The following is a 20094-nucleotide window of genomic DNA, read 5'->3' on the forward strand; positions in this document are numbered from 1 at the left end:
CTGGTCACAGAAGTGTCAGCAACACCAGGAACAGTGCCCGGCTTCTGTCCTCATCCCTGCTCTGGCCTTGTTCCTTCCCCAAGTTGCCAAGAAGAAAATTCCATCAGCAGGTTTCTCCCGTCACCTGCGGCCAGCATCGTTTCCACGGAGAGACATGAGGCTCCCAAGGGAGCAGGAGACACGTCAGCTGGGAGCTGGCATCTCGGGGACAGGACAGAAAACCATGTAGCCAGTCTCTGCCAGTTGGCCTGTCTCCCCTGTTCAGTCCTCACATTGGGCAGTGAAGCTGGCGGCGGCCTGTGGGAGCACATCTATGTGTATCTTTGTAGGAATATGTGTGCCTCTGGTTTTGTTTTGTAAACAGACACCCTCTCCTAGACTCCACGAAGCCTGGAAAAACCATTTAAAGTTGAAAACATTTACTTGTCCAAAGACTAACACACCATACAATGGACTGGTTTTTCCCTTTCTGGCATACAGTTCTGAGTCTTACCACACATGCGTATGTGTGTAACCACCCCAACCGGCTCGTTTGTGTAAAATGCTGATAAGTATCTTGATGTGCTTCACTGGGCCAGCACTCTGCAAAGTGGCACCACTAACGTTGCCACTCACAGGAAGCCCAGCAACCTACCTGATGGTAGCTTCTGAGAATTGCAAACAGCCCCCGGTGTGGAGTGGACGAGTGTTGGGCTGAGTGGAGGGCTCCGGAACTGTGGGGACCCACAGCAAACATGGTGGAGGGTTCCAGAACTGTGGGGGCCCCCAGCAAACACGGGTGACGCCGTCCTCACTGACCATCATGTAAGCCAGCTCAGACAGCCAAGGGAGAGAGGGACTTTGCTCTGCAGCCGTGTGTGAGGAGGCGGGCCTGTCCTGAGGGGCAGGGTGCCGCTGGACAGTTGACGCATAGAAATACAGTTGACACTTGGACAGAGTGGGGTTTCAGGGTGCCGAAGCTCCGCACAGGCCAAAATCCATGTATGACTTTTGACCCCAAAAAACAACTGCTAATAGCCTACAGGACCAGAAGCCTCACCAGTGACGTGAACAGTCAATTAACACATGTATTTTATACCGTATTCCTACAATAAAGTAAGCCAGAGAAGAGAAAACATTACTAAGAAGACCACTAGGGAAACTCAATAATGGCGCTGCGCTGTATTTATAAAAAAAAAAAATCCATGTTGTAAGTGGACCCACACCGTTCACTCCTGTGTTGTTCAAGGGTGAGTTGTGCTCTCAGAACTCAGAAGAAGTGCTTCCCAGGCCCAGAGGGCTGAGAGGCTCGTTGCCTTTGCTCTGAGCTGCAGCATTTAATCAGTCAGCTTTCAGGGTTCTGTGATGTGCTCAGAGCTTCCAGTGCGGGAGAAACTGAGATTCTGGTCCCAGTTGGAACCGAGTGTCTGGCATGTTCTCACAGAAGTCACATGCTCATGCCCTGCCCATGACCTGTCACTGGCATGAGTTCAGATTTTATGGGTTAATAGGAATTACCTCAGAAAAGAAATGCCCAGGTGTGGAGCCCCGGGGCCCAGCTCTCCACCAGCGGGACTCGTTGACACGTAACACCTTTTTGTCACCACTGGTTGTTTTCACTAGGGAAACAGGGCTCCTTCTCCACCCTCTGGGCCACTGCTGCTCAGACAGACCCCGGGCTCCCACCAGCCGGGGTGTCTCAGGTGCAGTGACCCTGTTTGGTGGGGACAAAAAGCTATGGGTGCCATCACTGCATACAAAGGACCTTCTGAGTCCTGTGGGAACAGGTGGACCTCAGGAAGCAGGAGGCAGGAACATTCTAGAAAGTTAGAATTCCAGACTCTCAAAGTAAAAGAAGTCCTTGAAGAAGGAGCAACTGGAGGTCAGGAAAGATGATGGCAGGAGAGATCCGGGGACAACGTTCTGCAGCTGTGACTTCCCGGCACAGAGATGGTGTTCCAGAAGAAAACCTAAGACAGAACTATGAGGACAGCAGGTGATAGGGTTAGGGTTTGTGTGCACACACTTGGTACGCATTTTGCAATTTTTCTCCTAAGGTAAAAGGTCTGGAAGGGAACACACTGTAAATTTAATACTTTATTTCTCTGAGTGGTACAATTAGGGATGGTTTTAGTTTTTCTGCATGATGTTCTATATTTTGTGTCAATGAACATGTATTAATCTTGTACACAGAAAGCATTTTCAGAACAGAAAATTAATGATTCCACTCAGAAAATTTTTGAGTGTTTTCTTTATAAATGAAAGAAATTGCATTCAATATAAAAGTATAATTATATAGTTATGTGTATCTTTTTTCTCAAAAATGTTTTCCTGGAAATGTTTTTTCAAGGTGGAGCCAGCTTTTTCTCTGACTGTAATCTTGCTTTTTTGTTGATGTTTAAGAAATTCAAGGGTGCCTGGGTGGCTCAGTCAGTTAAGTGTCTGCCTTTTGTTCAGGTCATGATCTTACAGCTCGTGAGTTTGAGCCCTGCTTCAGGCTCTGTGCTGACAATGTTGAGTCTGCTTGGGATTCTCTGTCTCCTCTCTTTCTATCCTTATCCCACTCTTGCTCTCTCTCACAAAATAAATAAAAATAAACTCTAAATTTTTTTTTTTTTTTTTTTTTTTTTTTTTTTTTCCAGAAAAATATAGGGACACCTGGGTGGTTCAGTTAAGTGACCAACTCGATTTCGGCTCAGGTCATGATCTCACAGTCTTGAGATCACCCCCAAGTTGGGCTCTGCACTGAGTGTGGAGCCTGCTTGGGATTCTCTCTCTCCCTCTGCCCCTCTCCCCTGCTCACGTGCGCGCGCGCTCTCTCTCTCTCTCTCTCTCTCTCTCTCAAAGTAAATAAATATAAAAAAAGAAATTCAGGAAATACAGAAAAGAATAAAGCAAATCCTATGTAACCTCAGCAGTCATTGGCAACTGCTGTTATTATTTAGGTACATTCCCTTCCATACATTTATATATTTTATGGACTCATTCCAAATGTTCTTTATTGTATTGTGCTTTTAAGTGTGAAACTGAATCAAGGAAACCTCATTTAGGGTGGGATAGAGGCGGGCAGGGGAGGCGGGCTGTGGGCCCAGCACTAGTTAGCAATCGCAGACCCAACAGGAGGAGAGGCACCTTGCAGGTGGACACTACTTACTCAGCAACAGGAAGGTTTCCTGCTGCTCCGGCAACAGCCCAGCCAATGAGAAGCCACCATACTTCCAGCTCCCAGTATAGTCCAATGGACATTCTGTTCACAACAGCCCCGCCCAACCTCCCGCCTCCTCTATAAAAGCCTCCCCGCCTTACTCTCCAGACTTCTGTGTAATTCTGGTGAGGTCTTCCTGTCCTAGGTTATTTCAAGAGAGTTATTTCTAGAGAGCGTTTTGTAAGTCCTGGGAAAGCGAATGGGGTAATTGCTGAAATGTCAGCGATGCTCTGGGCTCAAGGCTGTGGGACGTGACGGCGCTATGAGAACAGGGCCCCAGGAGCCAGTTAGGAGACCGACCCGCCGTCCCTGCCTAACAGTCCTTGAAACCGCACACCTGCCCCTGCCTTGCTTGCTTTTCTGTAAACACCAGTTTACTCTACGTCTGGAGGCTCCTTGTGTTTTTCTCCCATGCTCTAACATTCTTCGATGTTTCTACCTGGCGAACGTGAAATAAAGACCATGTGCAGTTTGCTCCTGCCGCTGTTTTCGCTGCAGAGGCAGCCCTGCACGTCCGCCCAGTCTCAGCATCTGGAGACTTTTTCTTCAGCGTGGCTACATATATTGAACCAACCTTGCAATCCTGGGATAAAGTCCACTTGGTCATGGTGTAGGGTCCTTTTTCTATGACGTTGGGACTCCATTCACTAGTGTTTTGTTGAACATTTTTGCAACTGTATTCATAAGGGATCTTGGTGTGTAGTTTTGTGATATTTTTGACTGGCTTTGGTGTCAGGATAATGCTGGTCTCTTCCAGAATGACTCAGGAAGTGTCTCCCACACTTTTCTGTTGTTTGGAAGACTTTGTGAAGCATTGATATCAATTTGTTAAATATTTGATAGAATTACTGGTGAAGCCCTCTGGACCTGGGCTTTTCTTTGTGGGAAGTTGTGGTTGGGGTTTTTTTTAAAACTACTTTTTCAGTCTCTTACCTGTCATAGATCTATTCACAGTTTCTATTTCTTTTTCAGTCAATTTCGATGATTCATGTCTTTCTAGGAGTCTATCTGTCTCATGTACACTATCTTTTTATCCTGTTTCAGTTTTTCTTGTCCTAATTAAAAGCAACATATTTATGTTTTGTTTTCACATGAAGCTTCACCACCAGTCAAAAGCAGGGGGACCTCCTTATTGAACACAATCAGTGAGCGTTAACCTGGGAACAGGACCCCAGTGGGGCCACTCATTCTGTGGGCCCCTCTTCCCCCATCTGTTAGCCTTGGGCACCAGATACTGTTGATGTGGCTGTAAAGTCCCTTGAACTGCTGTACCTCAAAGAAAGGCAAATTCATTTGTCACTTTCTGACTTACACTTTGTGGAAGAGAAGTTGTAAGTTGTTTGTGATAAGGTGTTCTCCAATAATTATGTCAGTGTTGTTGCTTCTAGGTCTTTACCTCCAATGGCCCAACTGTGATCATGCCCACCTGGTTCTGCTCTCGAGCATGGTTCTCCCACGTGGGCCCATTTGACGAAGGCGGGCAGGTAAGTGTGGGCCCCTTGTGGGCCCCCTCCTCTGGGGTAACACTCTGGGGTGCGAATTCCCTGAATCCCAGCCCTACCTACTTCAAGGGTGCTGTGCCCTCTCTGGGGATCCAGGGATTAGGAAAATGCCTTCCATGAAGGCCTTCCCAGCACTTCTCCTGCCAGCTCGGCTGAGTGTTCCAGAGAGTATCTGAGGCCCTGGTACCACCTGGGATTTTCTGTGTGCAGGCCCAGGCTACCTCATCCTGGCTTAACAGCTGTTCGTAGGAAAGCACAGGCCATGGAGTCACCCTCCTGTTCACTCCATGGACTGGGCCACAGCTAGTGGACATGTGAATTACTCTGCCGTGCACTGTCTGACCTTCCCGTCTCTCCACCTTGCTGGGATGGGAGACCAGGTCACTTTGTCATGGAGGTGTGCTAATTCATGATTTTAGGGCATTTGGTATCATCCCTGTGTTCTTGTTTCTCCCCGCAAATTCATACAGATAGAACTATGTACGTGTGATACCACCCTGCCCAGGGGCCCCAGTCTCAACTTCACCAGCGGCAGCAGGGGCCAAGGCAGGCAGAGCTTTTTTTTTTTTTTGGGGGGGGGGGTGGCTCTCAGCCAACAAGTTCTCCCTGACTGTGAGACAACAGGGTGGGTAAAGGGAAACTCCAGCAAATCTCCCCACCTAAGCAGGTGCTACAAAAGGCCCCTGTTCTCTTTGGACCTGAATCCAAGCACCCGCTTTCATATTCTTCTGCAGAAAATGGCCCAGAAATGGTCATCGGGAGGTGATCCCTGAGGAACACTGACTGAAAGATCTGACAAATCCCTAATTCACAGCCATGAGTAGTCTCAGGATTCAAAGTACATCAAGCCTTTTAGCTCAAGGCAATTCTTCCTGGAGTAGAAGTACCTGGGGGCAAAGAAAGGCCATCAGTCCCTTTGTACCAGGGCTGAGGGACCAGAGGCCAGAGACAAGGGATCAAGGATCACATATCAGGGACCAGAGATCAGGCACCAGATATCAAAGACCAGGGATCAGATATTAGGGACAGCAATCAGGGATCAGGGACCAAGAATCAGATATCAGGGAGCAGAGACCAGAGACCAGATTTATTTCAGGGACCAGAAGTCAGATTTCAAGCACCAGGGATCAGAGACTATGGACCAGAGACCAGGGATCAGAGATCAGGGATCCGAGTTGAAGGACTGGGGACCAGAGATCAGGAACATTGATCAAAGTTCAGGGACCAAGGATCAGAGATGAGGCACCTGAGATTGGGGACTAGAGACTAGAAATCAGAGAACAGGGATCAGGGACCAGAGTTTAGGGACCAGATCAGGGGCCAAAAACTACAAATCAGGGATCAGAGACCATAGACCAGAAATTAGAGATCGCAGACCAGGTACCAGAGATCAGAGACCACGGACCAGAAATTAGAGATCACAGGCCAGGCACCAGGGATCAGGCACCAGAGATCAGGGGCCAGAGACCACGGACCAGAAATTAGAGATCACAGATCAGGGATCAGGGACCAGAGTTTAGGGACCAGAGATCGGGGCCCAGAGACCACAGACCAGAAATTAGAGATCACAGACCAGGCACCAGCGATCAGGGATCAGGGACCGGAGTTTAGGTACCGGAGATCAGAGCCCAGAGACCACGGATCAGAAATTAGAGATCACAGGCCAGGCACCAGGGATCAGGGACCAGAAATCAGGTTTGGGGACTGGCCCTCAGGTAATTTTCCATGGGCCTTAGTGAAGAGCCACAGTCTACCCAGGGCCAAGAGCCTGTGGCTCCTACTCTGTGGAGAGAGGGGCAAGTGGCCAAAGCAGCAGAAAACGGTCCAGGTGCTAAATGATGTAGCAGGTGACCAGAGGTGTGGACTGGGGTGGCCCAAGGGTCAGCAAATAAGCCGGGGCTCCAGGGGGATGGAAATAGTGGTTGTGAGCTGGACCTACAAGGTGGACAGGTTTTAACTGGGAAATGCACTTGCAGAGGCAGGCTGGGAGGGGGAGGGGAGATTTGGAGGTAGGTACCGTGCTGGCACAGGGTGGCATCCAGCCGTGGTAAGCAGCCTCTGTTACCAAGCTAGGGAATCTGAATGCCCCCAGGAGGCAACCAGTTCAGGCCCTTACACAAAAAGGAAAGTAACAAAAAGGCCTTTGTTGGTTCTGAACATGCCTTCTGAGGGCAGGCTGGCCTGGGTGGGAAGGTCGGGAGAAGGCCCGTCACTGCCCGGGGAGAACTGGCTGCCCAGAAAGGCTGGCCGCCAGCACTTTCCCGATGTGCATTTTGTCTGGTGGAAAGAGCCGGCTGGAGTTGGCTTGTGAGGGGGGAGGCCACCCTGCCCTCCCCCCACCGCGTGCAGCACCCCCCCATGCCCTACCCCCCCCCCACCGTGTGCAGCCCCCCCCCGTCCTCCCCCTCCCCCGCCCCCCCCCCCCCCCCCCCCGCCAACGCCCGGCCAGCAGCTCAGAGCTCTCAGTGTCAGCCATTCTGGTTGGTCTTGGCGGCTTTTCATTTTTATTTGCGTTTCTGAGACCACTAAGGATGTTAAACAATTTTTATGTGTTCATTGGCCGTTTGTTATTTTATGAAATGTCCAAATCTTTTGCCCACTTTCAAGTGGGTTGTTTTGTGGTTGTCAAACTGGTGGCATTCTTTTTTTTTTTTTTTTTAATGTTTATTTATTTTGAGAGAGAACACATGAGGGTGAGCAGGGGAGGGGCAGAGAAGGGGGTGGAGAGAATCCCAAGCATGCCCCACACTGTCAGAGCAGAGCCTGATGTGGGGTTCCAGCTCATGACTCATGAGATCGGACCCCAGCGGAAACCTAGAGTTGCGCATTCGACCTAATGAGCCCCCCAGGCGCCCACATTGTTGGCATTCTTTACCGGGTATTTGCTTGTGGATGTTTTCTTCTATTTGACTTCTGCATTATGGGATTTCCTCACTTCCACAGCCTGAGGACATCGGGGCCATAAGGCTGTGGCTCCCATCCCTGGGGGGTCTGCGTCGCCCCCCCCCCACCGCCCCAACCACGGCCTGCACACTGCACACACGGCCTGCACCGCGTCATTGCTGCAGGAGGGCGGCTACTCAGCCATCCGGAGCCAGCGGCCATCACCCACTCTGGGCTGTTTAAATTTCTCTGGTGTTGAAGGCTTGCATTTTGTTCTAGTGGTTATTTCTGTATTTCTCTCTTTTCAGATGCCCTTAGTCCTGTGTATGCTTCTTAAACCTTCTCTGGTCTGGTATTTTCCATTTTCGAAAGGTATTCTGACGCTCATCTGCTTCCTGTACAACCTGCAGTGAGACCCTCTCTTCCCTTCTCCCGTTTTGTTGTGTGATTTCCAGTAATGTTGGAAGACATACACACGTGGATACGTCGCCCACCCGACCCTGGGTCCACAGCCATACACGTCCCGCTCAGAACGTGGTCCTTGGTCCTGCTACTTGAGGGACATGGCCGTACAGAACACCCTTGGCTCATTTCCTTTCCTTGAGAGTGAAAATTCTGTTCTGCTCTTGCCTTGGTTTGTTGCTTTCCAGAGTCTGACGCTCACCGAAGTCTCTCTACCTGGTGAGCGCGTGATCCTGCCTGGAGGCTCTGAGGGTTATTTCCTTGTCAAAAACTAATAGCTTCATGGGGACTTAACTGCTGCGCCTTTCCGGTAGGTGGGTACAGGTCTGCTGTGTTTCCCAGAGTTTCCTTGGCACGTACTTTTCAGTGTGCCCTCTGCTCTGTCGTTTTCTTCCTCTGTTTTGCAGACTCTGGTTTCACATCAGTGGAATGGTCCCTGGCTTTACTCTCAGGAACTTTCTCTCCCACTCCTACGTTTCTAGGCTTCATTTCTCATATGATTTTATCTTTTCCTCCTATTTCTATTTTGAGTTCAATCAATCCCCTCTTATTTTAGAGGTTTATTGAGGAATAATTCACGTACCATACAATTCATCTGTTTAAATGTGCAGTTGGACGTTTTCTAGCAAATCCTCAGGCACACAGCATCACCAGTCTGCTGCCAGGAGCGGCCAGGCTTGGGAGGCACACCCTTCCCCCCCCCCCCCCCCCCCCCCGACCCCCCCCCCCCACACCGCTGCCCGGGTCCCCCTTGCCTTCTCAGGTGCAGGGACGGTTCGGTGCTGATCTGACTCCTGGTTCGGGGTCGTCTTTGTTGTGGTTACATCAGCAGGTTGAATTTTATTCATCTGGGGAAGTGTCTGACTTTCTGCACTCTCTCCCACTGGCTCCGCGTAGATGACTTTGCGTGGCCCTGTTCTCAGGGATCCACTCGACCCGCTCTCCTGCCACTGTCACACGCAGCTTCCAGAGCGTATCGGGGACTGGCGCCTGCTCTGTGCTCCCGTCTGCCCCAGGACCCCAATCCCCTCTCACCCCATCACCAGGGTGTGCTGCCCTGCCCGCCACACCCCCACCTCCGGGACCCTCAGTGTGCCCGCCCCGCCTGCCACGCCCCCACGTGCAGGACCTGGCACAGTCCTTGGTTCCCAAGGTCGGCTCCAGAGTGTCTGTCCACCTGGGTGACTCTGTAAGGCCAGACAGGCCCGGGAGTCCTAGCCAAGGAGTCTGGTGCACACTTCCTTGTATTATGGGCGGACCCCGAGCCGGTCGAAAGGTGCCACGTGCTCACGGCAGGGTGACTTGGGCACAGAGCCTGTGGCGATCCACAGCAGTCTAACAGTGGGGAAAAGCTGTGAACACCCTCGTTTCCAACGTTGGAGTGGACAAGTGCGTCAGCACACGTGACTTGAAGGACTAGTTTTTACAAAGACCACGGTGACGTGAAAAGATTTATAATAAAACATTAAGGTAAAAACCAAGCTTCAAAACTCTTTGCAGCTCTGCTGAAAGTGTGTCCGCAGGAGAATAAACACGTGGGCCACACACGGAAGCTCAGAGCAGCTTTGTGGTGACAGAGTCACAGGTGATTCACGTAGGTCCCTTTTTCTAATTTCCTGTCTTTCCAAACCTTTATAGAGCAAACTGTAACCATGCACTTTACAGGTTTAGGAACAGGAAGGAAAAGGTGGGCTTTCTTCTTGGGATCTGGAAGAACTCACCTTCAGGGTTTCCTTCTTTCTGGCCAGAAGGAAAGTCGTGAGAATTTACTTGGATGTGGCCCTGGAGCACCACTGCTCCCCACAAGGCAGAGAGTCTGAGCCACTGTCCACCCTCCTGGGCACCTGCTCACCAGGAGCTCAGACTCCTGTGGCCGAAAACTGTACAGAGGCTGAGTTGGTAGCGGTGACGCAGCCTGGAAAGAGCCTGGGAACCGAGAGCCGAGCCGGGAGTTGCGCCCAGCGCAGCGCTTCCTGGTGGGGCTCAGCCCTTCCCAGAAGCGTCCGGCCCAGAGCCGGAAGCAGCAGTGCTCCTGGGGAGCCAGGCGTACTGGGTGTCACCAACGCTGACGAGACCTGGCGAAGAGCCAGTCTGGGGACATGCTTGCCGCGTGGAGCGGTGGGAGATGGGGTCTCCCTCGGGATTCCATGCCCCCGAGGGCAGTCGTGCGACCTTCCTCTTGGGGAGAGAGGCAAACTGGGCAGCGGCCAGGAGGCCCTGGAGAGGCCGCAGTCAAGTCGCGGGCTTGGCTGTGGCGCCCGCGCTGCCTTGGGCTTGTGAGCCAGCCTGGGGTTCAGGCTGTAGACCTGTACAGTCAGAGACCAGGCCCCGGGGCGCACCTTCAGTGACGCACTGCTTACAGCCAGGAGGGTAGGCAGGACCCAGACCTCTCCGCCCGCTGTCACTCTAGAGTTTAGGGAATGAAAAGGGGGCTGAGCCAGTGTCTGGCTTCCAGCTTCGGTGCTCAGTGCTGAGCTCGGCCAGCCCGACCTGCTGGGGGATGGTGGGAGGCTGAGTTCTCTCAAGACAGGAGAGCTCTCAGGTCCGTGCAGCACAGAGACCCCGTTTGTGGGGGGTGGGGGGGGGGGAGCATAAGCGAGGGTGACTCTGGGGCCTTTCGTCCACCCCTGTGACCCTAGCTCTTCCTGGCCATCACGTCCTCATCCTGAGATGACGTCCCCACACTCGAGTGCTGGGCACGCCAGTGACACTGGAGCCTTGCAGATGAGGCTGGGCGTTACTCCCCACCTCCAGTCACCTGAACTAGCGCTCACACGGAAGCCTCTGGCACAGGTGTGTCTTCTGCGGTGAGCGAGACACCAGCAACGTCGATGCTTCTGTTTCCCCCGCAGGGTGAGCCGGAGGACCTGTTGTTCTTCTACAGCCACCTCAGAAAGGGCGGCGGGGTCATCCGTGTGGACCAGAGCCTCCTCCTCTACCGCTACCACCCCAACGCGGCCACACACTCTGTCCTCGAGTATGTACGTCCCAGGGTTCCAGACCTGGTCTGGGGGCCGCGAGGGGCCAGGGTTGAGCATGAGGGGCTGAGGTCCAGGGTCAAAGGTGAGGGGTTAGGGTCCAGGTCGAGGTCCAGGGTTGAGCATGAAGGACCAGGGGCCAGGGTCGAGCGTGGGGGGTCAGGGTCTGGGGTTGAGGGTGAGGGGCCAGGGTCAAGCGTGAAGGGCTGGGGTCGGGGGAGAGGCCGGGGACCAGGGTGGAGGGTGCAGGGATGGCCAAAGTCTAAGCCAGGATCAGTGGGGTAGACACAGGTCACCTGGTGTGGGTCTCTACCCCAGGTGAGCATGGCCAGTGTGGGTACACAGAGTCTGTGGCCTTCATGGGGGAAAGCCGTCCCAGGGTCTGTGGTTGCGGTTTCCCCAGGATGGCCACGTCTGTCCCCTTTTTCACAGTGAGGTAGAATCTTGCGTACGTGTCCCGTTGAAGTGTTGGTCTCAATTGCCGTGAGCTGATGGCAGCCTCCCAGTGAGCCCGGTGCCCGTCTAACTTGGCTACAGGTGGGCTCATCAGGCCCTCTCTGCCCCCACCGAGGGGGCTGCTGTGATGGCATCTGCTCGGCCCCATGTCCCCAGTGGCCGGCGTGTCCTCGGGCGTGTCCTGCCCGGGCAGGAGGGGTGGAACATGGAGGAAGGCGAAGCGAGGGAAGGGGCGTCTTCCTGTTTCTTCGGTTTGAACTGTGCGTGCGTGGGCACGTTTCTCACAATTACAAGTGTGTGTCCCCTTGGTGCCTCACGGTTGTGACACTGCTCACTTTTGGGAACAGGGTTGGGGGAACTGGGCCCTCTGAATGCGAAGAGCTTGACCCCGGGGCGCGTTCCTGTCTTGGAAGCAGGGTTCACTGTGCTTCCCTGCAGGGTGTGAGAAGGCTGCAGCTTCTCAGCTGAGCAGCCTCGTCTGGGGAGGGCTGCCATCCACCTACACGGGGGGCGTGGTGCCAGTCTGTGTGACGGTCACGTGTGGGGCCCAGGTTGCAGTATCCATGTTGACTCGGGAGGTCAGGCGTATTGTTGCATGTTGAGACTTCCGTTTTCCGGCTTTCAGCAGAAGAGCTCAATTTTGGTTGTCCTCTGTTAAATCTGAATTTTTATATAATAGCTTTGGTGGGGCATCATTGTTTTCGGTTTATTGTCATGAAGCTGACTCTGTGCCAGTGTGATTTACACCCAAGGGGAAGAGGTCATGTCACAGGACAAAGCACCAGATGTCTGTGTGTCTAATCACAGTCTCCACGTGAAAAACCCCAACAGAAACAGTCCGCAGCTACAGTTGGAGGTTTTGTGCCACGTTCCAGTAACCGAGAGAAACAGGGAAGTCTGCCAGGGTACCGGAGTCACACTGGTAACCGTGACCTGACTCGGGACATACACTCGACCACAGAAGACGTTGTCCCTTTAAGATGCAAGATGGACAATACTTTGGACCAGAAAACAACTCTGAATCAATTTCAAATGATTGCAGTCATACAAGGTATGTTTTATAACCACATAGAATTAAATTAGAAATCATTAACACATCCTAAAAGTCCAAAATACTTGGAAATTAGGCAACCAAGGGGAAAAAAAATCACACAGGAAATTAGAAAAAAATTTAACTTGATGAAACTAAAATGGTCACAATTTATAGAATTCAGCCGGGGCACACAATCCACGCATTTGCCATGAACGATTGAAAACACAGTTAAGGCATCTGTGTGGTGGCACCAAACATAAAATGCTTGTGGGTAAATTTCACAAGGTGTGTGTATGTCTGCAAAGTGCTGCAGGAAATCCAGGAAACCCTGTAGGGCGGACGCAGGGGCGCCACCTTCGTGGTCTGAAGACTCAGTAACGTTGGTGCTCATTCTTCCCAAACTCGCAGTCCCAGGACAGGAGCCTGCTGGCTTCTTTGTGGAAATTGATATCTTGGTTCTGAAATCCTTGTGGAAAATTGAAGGACCCAGAATGGCCAAAACAGCCTTAAAAAGAGCAAAATTTGAGGACTCCCCGCGCTAGATTTCAAGACTTACTCTGAAGTCTTACACGGCGGTCAGGAAACAGCAACAGCATTGAGAGAGACCAGGGAAACAATCCAGAAATACACTCAAAATTGTATCACAGATTGATTTTCAACAAAGTCTCCAAAGGCATTCAGTGGAAAAGGAAAGTATTTTCAACAAGTGGAACTAGATACTCACATGAGAAAAAAAAAGAAAGAAAATCACAAACCATACAGAAAAACTAATTCCAGGTGGATCTTAGATAAAAATACAGAAACAGCTAAAGTAGAAAGCATCTGGAGCAAACACTAGGGGACGTCTTCACAACTTCAGGGCAGACAAAAACTTCTCAGTGAGGATGTGAGAAGCATTCACCATTTAAAACTTCATAAAGTGGACTTGATAAAAATTAAAAACCTTTGCTCATCAAGAGACACCGTTCGGAGGTTGAGTGGCAGACTGCATTCTGAGAGGAGACGTTCACAATCCATGTATCTGAAGGGACCAAATGGGAGGCGCGTACAGGACCCCGAGCACCCACGAAGAAAGGCAGAATACTTCAACAAACACAACATTTCACAAAACAATACCGTGTAATACATAAATAATGTAAACCCTCTACACCTCCAACAGAAGGGCTAAAGGTAACGTCTGCCAATTCTAACGGGTGAAAGAGTGTGGCTCTACCAGAACTGTCATACTCTGCTCTCAGGAGTGTAAAAGTACATCCTCTCTGGAAACCTGGCATTCTTTAAATTAATTAATATCCCCGGTGCCCCAGCAGTCCACGTGTGGGTGTTTAGGCAAGAGACGTGAAAGCATCGTTCAACATATCGCTGCTGATATAGCCAAGAACTGGGAACAACCCAAATGGCCATCAATAATTGAACAGATAACCACTGATAGACACAGGGACCGGGGTTAATGTCAAAGCAATATGGTCACTAAAGAGGCCAGACACAAAAGATGCTTTTGTGGGATGGTGCTTCCTGGAAGCACTCCCACCAGGCAGAAAGCATGCTGTTCGACATCACAACTACTCCACAGTGGGGGGGAATTGCCGCTGGCATGTGCACGTGGGACTGGATCCAGCGTTTGGTGACAGTAATTAGAACTAGATAGAAATTAGATCCATGACATAGGGGACATTGGGAACCCCCCCCCCCCCCCCCCCCCCAGGGCTGGGGCATTGGGAACCCCCCCCAACGTGCTGTCAGGGGTGGGACATTGGGAACCCCCCCCCCAACATGCCATCAGAGCTGGGACATTGGGAACCCCCCCACACATGCCATCAGGGGTGGGACTCCACCACATGCCATCAGGGCTGGGACATTGGGAACCCCCCCCCCCCACGGCCATCAGGGGTGGGACCTTCTCCATGTGCCATCAGGGGTGGGACGTCGGGGCTCTCCTCTGTCATCATCGTGAATGTTCCCATCCATGTGTCCTCACCTTAGATTCTCAGAAGACAGTGGAAAGGGATCTCTCTGTAGGACTCAGTGGTGGCCCACAGTGTGGCAGGAGCCCGCGTGTCCAGGAAGGACCAGCTGCCGGCCACTGGGCTTTGTCCCCACACGCCCTCATCTTGTTTGCATGGGATCACTGTCTTTTATGTTGAGAGGTTTCTCTCTTTTTTGCAGCGTGAGGCTTTGCCACCCACAACACAAAAGAAGTGATCTCATGTTAGTTTCTGTGTTGGATTAAATGCTTTGAGCTGTGAGTGGCAAAACCTCAGAGTAATGAGCTTTAATTACACCCTCGGGCTTGTCGGGAGTTGAATTTCCTCAGACTCTGCCGAGAGGCCCCCCTGTGAGAGCTCTCCCGGGTTGTCCTTGTATTTTAAACTGGGGATGGCCAGCGGTTACCTCATTGGGCAATTTTCACCCTATTTCCCGCGGCCACCTTCCCAGCCCCGCGGCCAAGGCCAGCACGGTGGGTGCGCGGCGGTTACGCCTTCCCCGCGTCTTTCCACTTGGACCACATGCAATGGCTCCCTGACCGCACGTGCTGCCCGCTGCCCTTCCCGTGTGAGCACCACCTTCTCCTATGGCCTCTCTGACCCAGCAGCCGCCCAGGGACAGGAAGGCCGTAGCGCGTGGGCACGTTCTGGTCTGCGGGTTGCTGGCCATGCTGCTGCGGGAACTGTCCTGTTTTCCATAAGGCATGTGTGTTTGTGACAGTTTCTAAATTGTATCATCACGTGCCGGCATCTCAGGGCCCCGGACACCTGAGCAGACTGGAGGTGCGGGTGGCTCCTCTGCATGGCCCCTTGCGCTGCCTCATCCCTGAGCTCCTGGGTCAGGGCTGGGGCACGTCTTCAAACGTCCACAAACACGCTGGGGCATGGCGATAATAAGTTTATTTATTAGAGAGCAAGTCGGGGAAGGGGCAGAGAGAGTGAGAGAGAATGAATCCCAAGCAGGCTCCAAGCTGTCAGCACAGAGCCCAACGTGGGGCTCAATCTCATGACCCTGGGATCACGACCTGAGCTGCAATCTAGAGCCGGACATTGAACCAGCTGAGCCACCCAGGTGCCCCTGCCCTCCAAATTCTTAGCGATGCTTTCACGCCTGTGATTTAGGCCCTTTTCACGTGTGACCACATTAAACAGGAAACAGCTGAGTGTGCCAGCCCCCCACCCCCGTAGTGGCTGGGCCTCCAGTCTGCTTGTAGCAAGGCGCCTATGGAGGGGTCCCCACGTGGACCAGGCGGGAAGCTCCCGCAGGAAACCTTCACCTCCAGGCGGCTCTTGGGACATGCCCAGGCTCTTGTGCTTGCCTGAGCTCACCTGACATTGGGGTGGCTACGTCCCCTCAGGCTCCCCAGGGTCTGTGCCTGGTGTCCCTTGGGTCCGTGAGGACACGGCCCTGAGAAAGGCATGCACCACTGGGTGTGAGGGTGGGTGAGGCAGCGTGGCCCTCGTTCACCCTTCATTCCTTCAGCCAATGCCGGGTAGGGAGGAAGGTCTGGGGACAGCTGGGGGCCCCGCCCACGTCGTTCACCCCCCCTCCCCCCGTGCCCCCACAGGACCACCATCTGGACCCATCGCGTGCGCTTTCTGGAAGAGCGGGCGCTGCCACACTGGGCCACCTTCACCATCTGGAACGCGGGCAGGCAAGGCCGCCGGCTCTATCGCAGCCTGACAGCCGGGATGCGGCGCAAGGTGGGTCCCCGTCCCCCTCCCCGTCCTCCCCCTCTGCCCCATGCCTCCCACCCTCCCCGTCCCTGAGGCTGGTGTCCTGCACCCCCAGGTGGTTGCTTTCTGTGACGTGGACGAGAACAAGATCAGGAAAGGCTTCTATTGCCACGAAGACTCTCAGGTGCGTGGGGCCCAGGAGCCCCTCCAAGGAGGGCCTGGGTCACACACGGGTCACCACCCCTACCCCGCCAGGAAACAGAGCAGCCAGTGCGCAGAACCTTCCTCCCCGGGGAAGGCCGCCTGCAGCCACAAAGCTGCCAGGCCCAGCACGGGTGAACCCATTTCCTGGGCGACTCGGGCCCCAGAGTGACCAGTGTCCCTGCCTGGCCCGTCCTCCCACTGGAGGGCACCTCAGGGCCGGACAGGGGTGAAGGCTGCGGGGCGGCCACAGGTGCGCATGTCTGGCGCGTCCGGGCGTCCCGAAGGCCAGCACAGAGCCGAGCCCACGACGCCTCTCCTCCCTCAGGAAAGGCCGAAGCCTCGGGTTCCGATCCTGCACTTCCGAGCTGCACGGCCGCCCTTCGTCATCTGCGTGAAGCTGGTGAGTGTCAGCCGTGGCTGGGCTCCACTGATGACGGCGTGGCTGGAACAAGGCCCCAGCTGTGGGATCAAGACGTCTGACACGTGGCCAGGCATCCAGGCCCTTGGCTTGGGCCACCTGTCTGGAGCCGTGGTCTCTGGCCGGGGGTGGTGACCGCTGCTCTCAGGGGTCCGCTGGGGTGTTGGGAGAGGCCGCCATGGTGCCTGTGTAAAATGGGCTGCATTTCTGTAAAAGCAACGTTTTTTGGAAACCTGCTCAGTGCCAGGCCTGAGGCACCTTCCGGGTGCTGATCGGATGCTGTGGCAGAGACGAAGGGTGGAAGGTGGTGGAAGCGTCCCTGAGACACCCCTCTGACCCAGCACCGTGGCCCCGTGCCCAGGGCCGTCCCGAGAACTCTCCCCACCACATCCTCCCCACCCCCTCCGCAGGGTCCCGGGGACACGGGTGCCCGCTTCTCAGCTCCAGCTTTGTGTTGGGATCACACAGCGGGGTCCTGGGGACCCCGGTCTGCTTGCCCACGTCAGGCTGGCCTGTGAATCTACTTGCTGAAATCCAGCTGTGAGCCCTGGTCACATCCAGCCTGGCAACGGCAAGGGCACAGTCCGGACATTCTCGTGCCTGGAGACCTGAAGGGTCTTGGGAGGCCCCACCCCCAGCCCTCACCACCTTCGTGAGACCTCCAGCAGGCTCAGCCCGCCTCTCCCGCCGGACATGCCCGTAGGGCCGCCTCTTGCCTTGCTGACCTCCAGGCACTCTGCACAGATTCTGGTGCCCGTCCTCCGTCTGTTAGAGCCGCAAACATTTTCTCCCACGTGGGACTTGCCTTTCCATGGAGCCTTCCAGGAAAGGTTACTTCCCACACGGGGACATTCATAACCTTTCTCTTACGATGAACACCTGTGTTCCGTGGAGGAAATCCTTCTCCGGGGTCGGAGAGCTGCATTCTCACTTGTATAAATATACATGTCATCTTTCACATTTGGATGCCTAGTGCACCCCAGCTATGGGGCCAGTGGGCTCAGGTGGGCCGAACGGGCATGCAGGGCCCAGTGCTTGCTGCGGAGGGGGGGGCCACAGGATGGACGGGGACACGTGCCACCTCTTCCAGCAGCTGCCAGCCCGTGAGGCTGAGCTGGAGGCGCAGTAACCAGGGCACCAGGAGCCTTCGGGAGGCGCAGTCCGTCCTGCTCTGAGCCTTGGGCTCAGGGAGGGGGCGCCCTTCTTCCCTGCTGGCTGCTTTAAGACCCTGTGCGGCCAACACCTCACGTCGGGCGGGGCCGGTGGCCCGGGGAAGGGCCCCCAGGTGCGGCTGGGAGCACGGCTCCAAGGGGCTGGACTCTGCCTCTTGCTGGAGGGGCCATCCCGAGTCCCAGCCTGTGGAAACTGCCAGAAGCAGACACGTGTTGTTCCAGGCTGCTGTGCCGGTGCTGACCCGTTCCTCAGCGACAGACGACTCACAAGGTGGCGGTTAGAACCACGTGGCCGTGAGCCTTCCTATGCAGTTTGTGCGGAAGCGTGTCCGTCTCTCGGAAGTGGGGGGTCACGGGGTCACCGTGTTCAGTGTTTGGGTCACGGGGTCACCGTGTTCAATGTGGCACCATTTCACGTTCCCACTGCAGCGCAGGGGCACCAGCGTCTCCACGCTGTCCGCTGGCGGTGGTGTTCCAGCCGTCCGGGTGGCTGCTAAGTGTGGTTTTGATCGTGCGTCTTCCTGACAACTGACGATGCCAAGTCTTTGCAGCTGCTTGTTGGCCGTGCGGGTGTCGTCCTGGGAGAAAGGTCTGTTGGTGTCCTTTGCCCGCGTTTTATCTGGGTTTCATCTTGTCGAGCCGGAGTTCTTCGTGTGTTCCAGATGCAGACACCCTCTCCTGTTCTACAGGTTCTCCTTTTTCTCTCTTGACGGGGTCCTTTGGTACAAGAAGTATTTCATTTTGACAAAGTCCAGTTTATCTGTTTTTAACTTAGTTGCTCATGTTTTTGGTGCCACAGCTAAGAAACCACGGCCAAATCCAGGCCCGCCAGCTTCCCCCCTGCATTTCCTTCTACGAGTGTCATGTGTGCAGATGGCGGCCGGCCCCGTTCTTGGGCACATGGCGGTCTGGCTTTCCGTGCACCACGGCTGCGGCAAGCTCCTGTCCCCAGCTGTCACCCAGAGGTTTTGTCCTGCTTGTCTGTTTGCCAGCTTGGCCCTGTTTATTTAACTACTGCTACGTGGTGACAATCACAAGCTAGCCCCACACAACACACACTTCTTACCTCACAGCGTCTGTGGTTCAGAAATCAGGCACCAGAGGTGGGGCCCAGAGGCGAAGCTGCTGGTGAGGTGCCAGCCAAGACGCGGTCACATGGGGAGGCTTGCCCGGAGCAGGGTCAGAACTGTTGGCAGAAGCCAGACCCTGGAGGATGTTGGACCAAGGGCTTTAGTGCTTTGCTGGCTGTTTCTTGCCACGTGCCCCGCCCCCACCCCCACCCCCACCCCCTCCTGCAACGTGGCAGCATATTCTCTCCAAGCTGGCAAGGGGCAGGGTCTGCTAGCAAGACGGACCAAGTCACACAAGTGACGTCCCACCCCTTAGCTGTGTCCCATGGCCGGTCCTGCCTGTGCTCCAGGGGAGGGGTGACACAGACCCACCTCTGCCCACCTGGCTTTGGGTTTTCTGGTTTGAAAGCAGTTTCCTAAAAGGAAAGAGGCTGTTTAAAGCCAAGGTAAGCAAGGTTCCAAGTCGCCAGGGAGACTGGATGGATAATGATAAGGTTGTACAGGGACACTTCAATTCTGCACAAATGTACACGTAATTTTTCAGAGGAGACGAGCTCTGGTAAGAGTCTACTTCTCTGGGACCAAAAAACTGCCGGCAATTAGAACGCTCCCCACAATGAAAACCCCTCCTGGCAAGCAGGCTTTGGGTGGGAGGTGAAGCTCTTTTCCCATCCCTCACTCTGTGTCCCTGGAGGGACCCCCACAGGCACCAGTTTCTTGTATTTTCGGCCAGAGTCAGCCAACACAGACACAAATGTGTGGGATTTCTCTAAGCAAATGGCAGCATGTTATACATACTTTTTCTGTATTTTGCTTGTTTTACATGATGTATCTTGCAGGTTATTCCATATGAACCCGCTGGTACCATCTGACTGTTATCTTTTTTTTAATGTTTCTTTATTTTGAGACACAAAATAATGTTCATTTTGTGACACACGGGAGCAGGGGAGGGGCAGAGAGAGAGGGAGAGTCCCAGGAAGGCTCCGTGTTGTTAGCACAGAGCCCAGTGTGGGGGCTGGATCCCAGGCTCCCCTGTCGTCGTCTTTTAATCAAGCAAACTTCCTAGCACA

At 53.9% G+C, this 20094-nt stretch overlaps 1 protein-coding gene across 1 annotated transcript in view; it reads left to right on the plus strand.

The window, feature by feature from the left end:
• B3GNTL1 (UDP-GlcNAc:betaGal beta-1,3-N-acetylglucosaminyltransferase like 1) overlaps nucleotides 1–20094 on the plus strand; it is a 93913-nt gene that overhangs the window by 67561 nt on the left and 6258 nt on the right. Inside the window, exons 7-11 of the mRNA XM_049635395.1 lie at nucleotides 4573–4668; nucleotides 10884–11008; nucleotides 16052–16187; nucleotides 16276–16344; nucleotides 16690–18543. Coding sequence (XP_049491352.1) covers nucleotides 4573–4668; nucleotides 10884–11008; nucleotides 16052–16187; nucleotides 16276–16344; nucleotides 16690–16917 — 654 coding nt within the window. The 3' untranslated portion in view covers nucleotides 16918–18543. The remainder of the gene's footprint in view (nucleotides 1–4572; nucleotides 4669–10883; nucleotides 11009–16051; nucleotides 16188–16275; nucleotides 16345–16689; nucleotides 18544–20094) is intronic.

This window comes from Panthera uncia, chromosome E1 (assembly GCF_023721935.1).
Source record: "Panthera uncia isolate 11264 chromosome E1, Puncia_PCG_1.0, whole genome shotgun sequence".
Taxonomy (NCBI): Eukaryota; Metazoa; Chordata; class Mammalia; order Carnivora; family Felidae; genus Panthera; species Panthera uncia.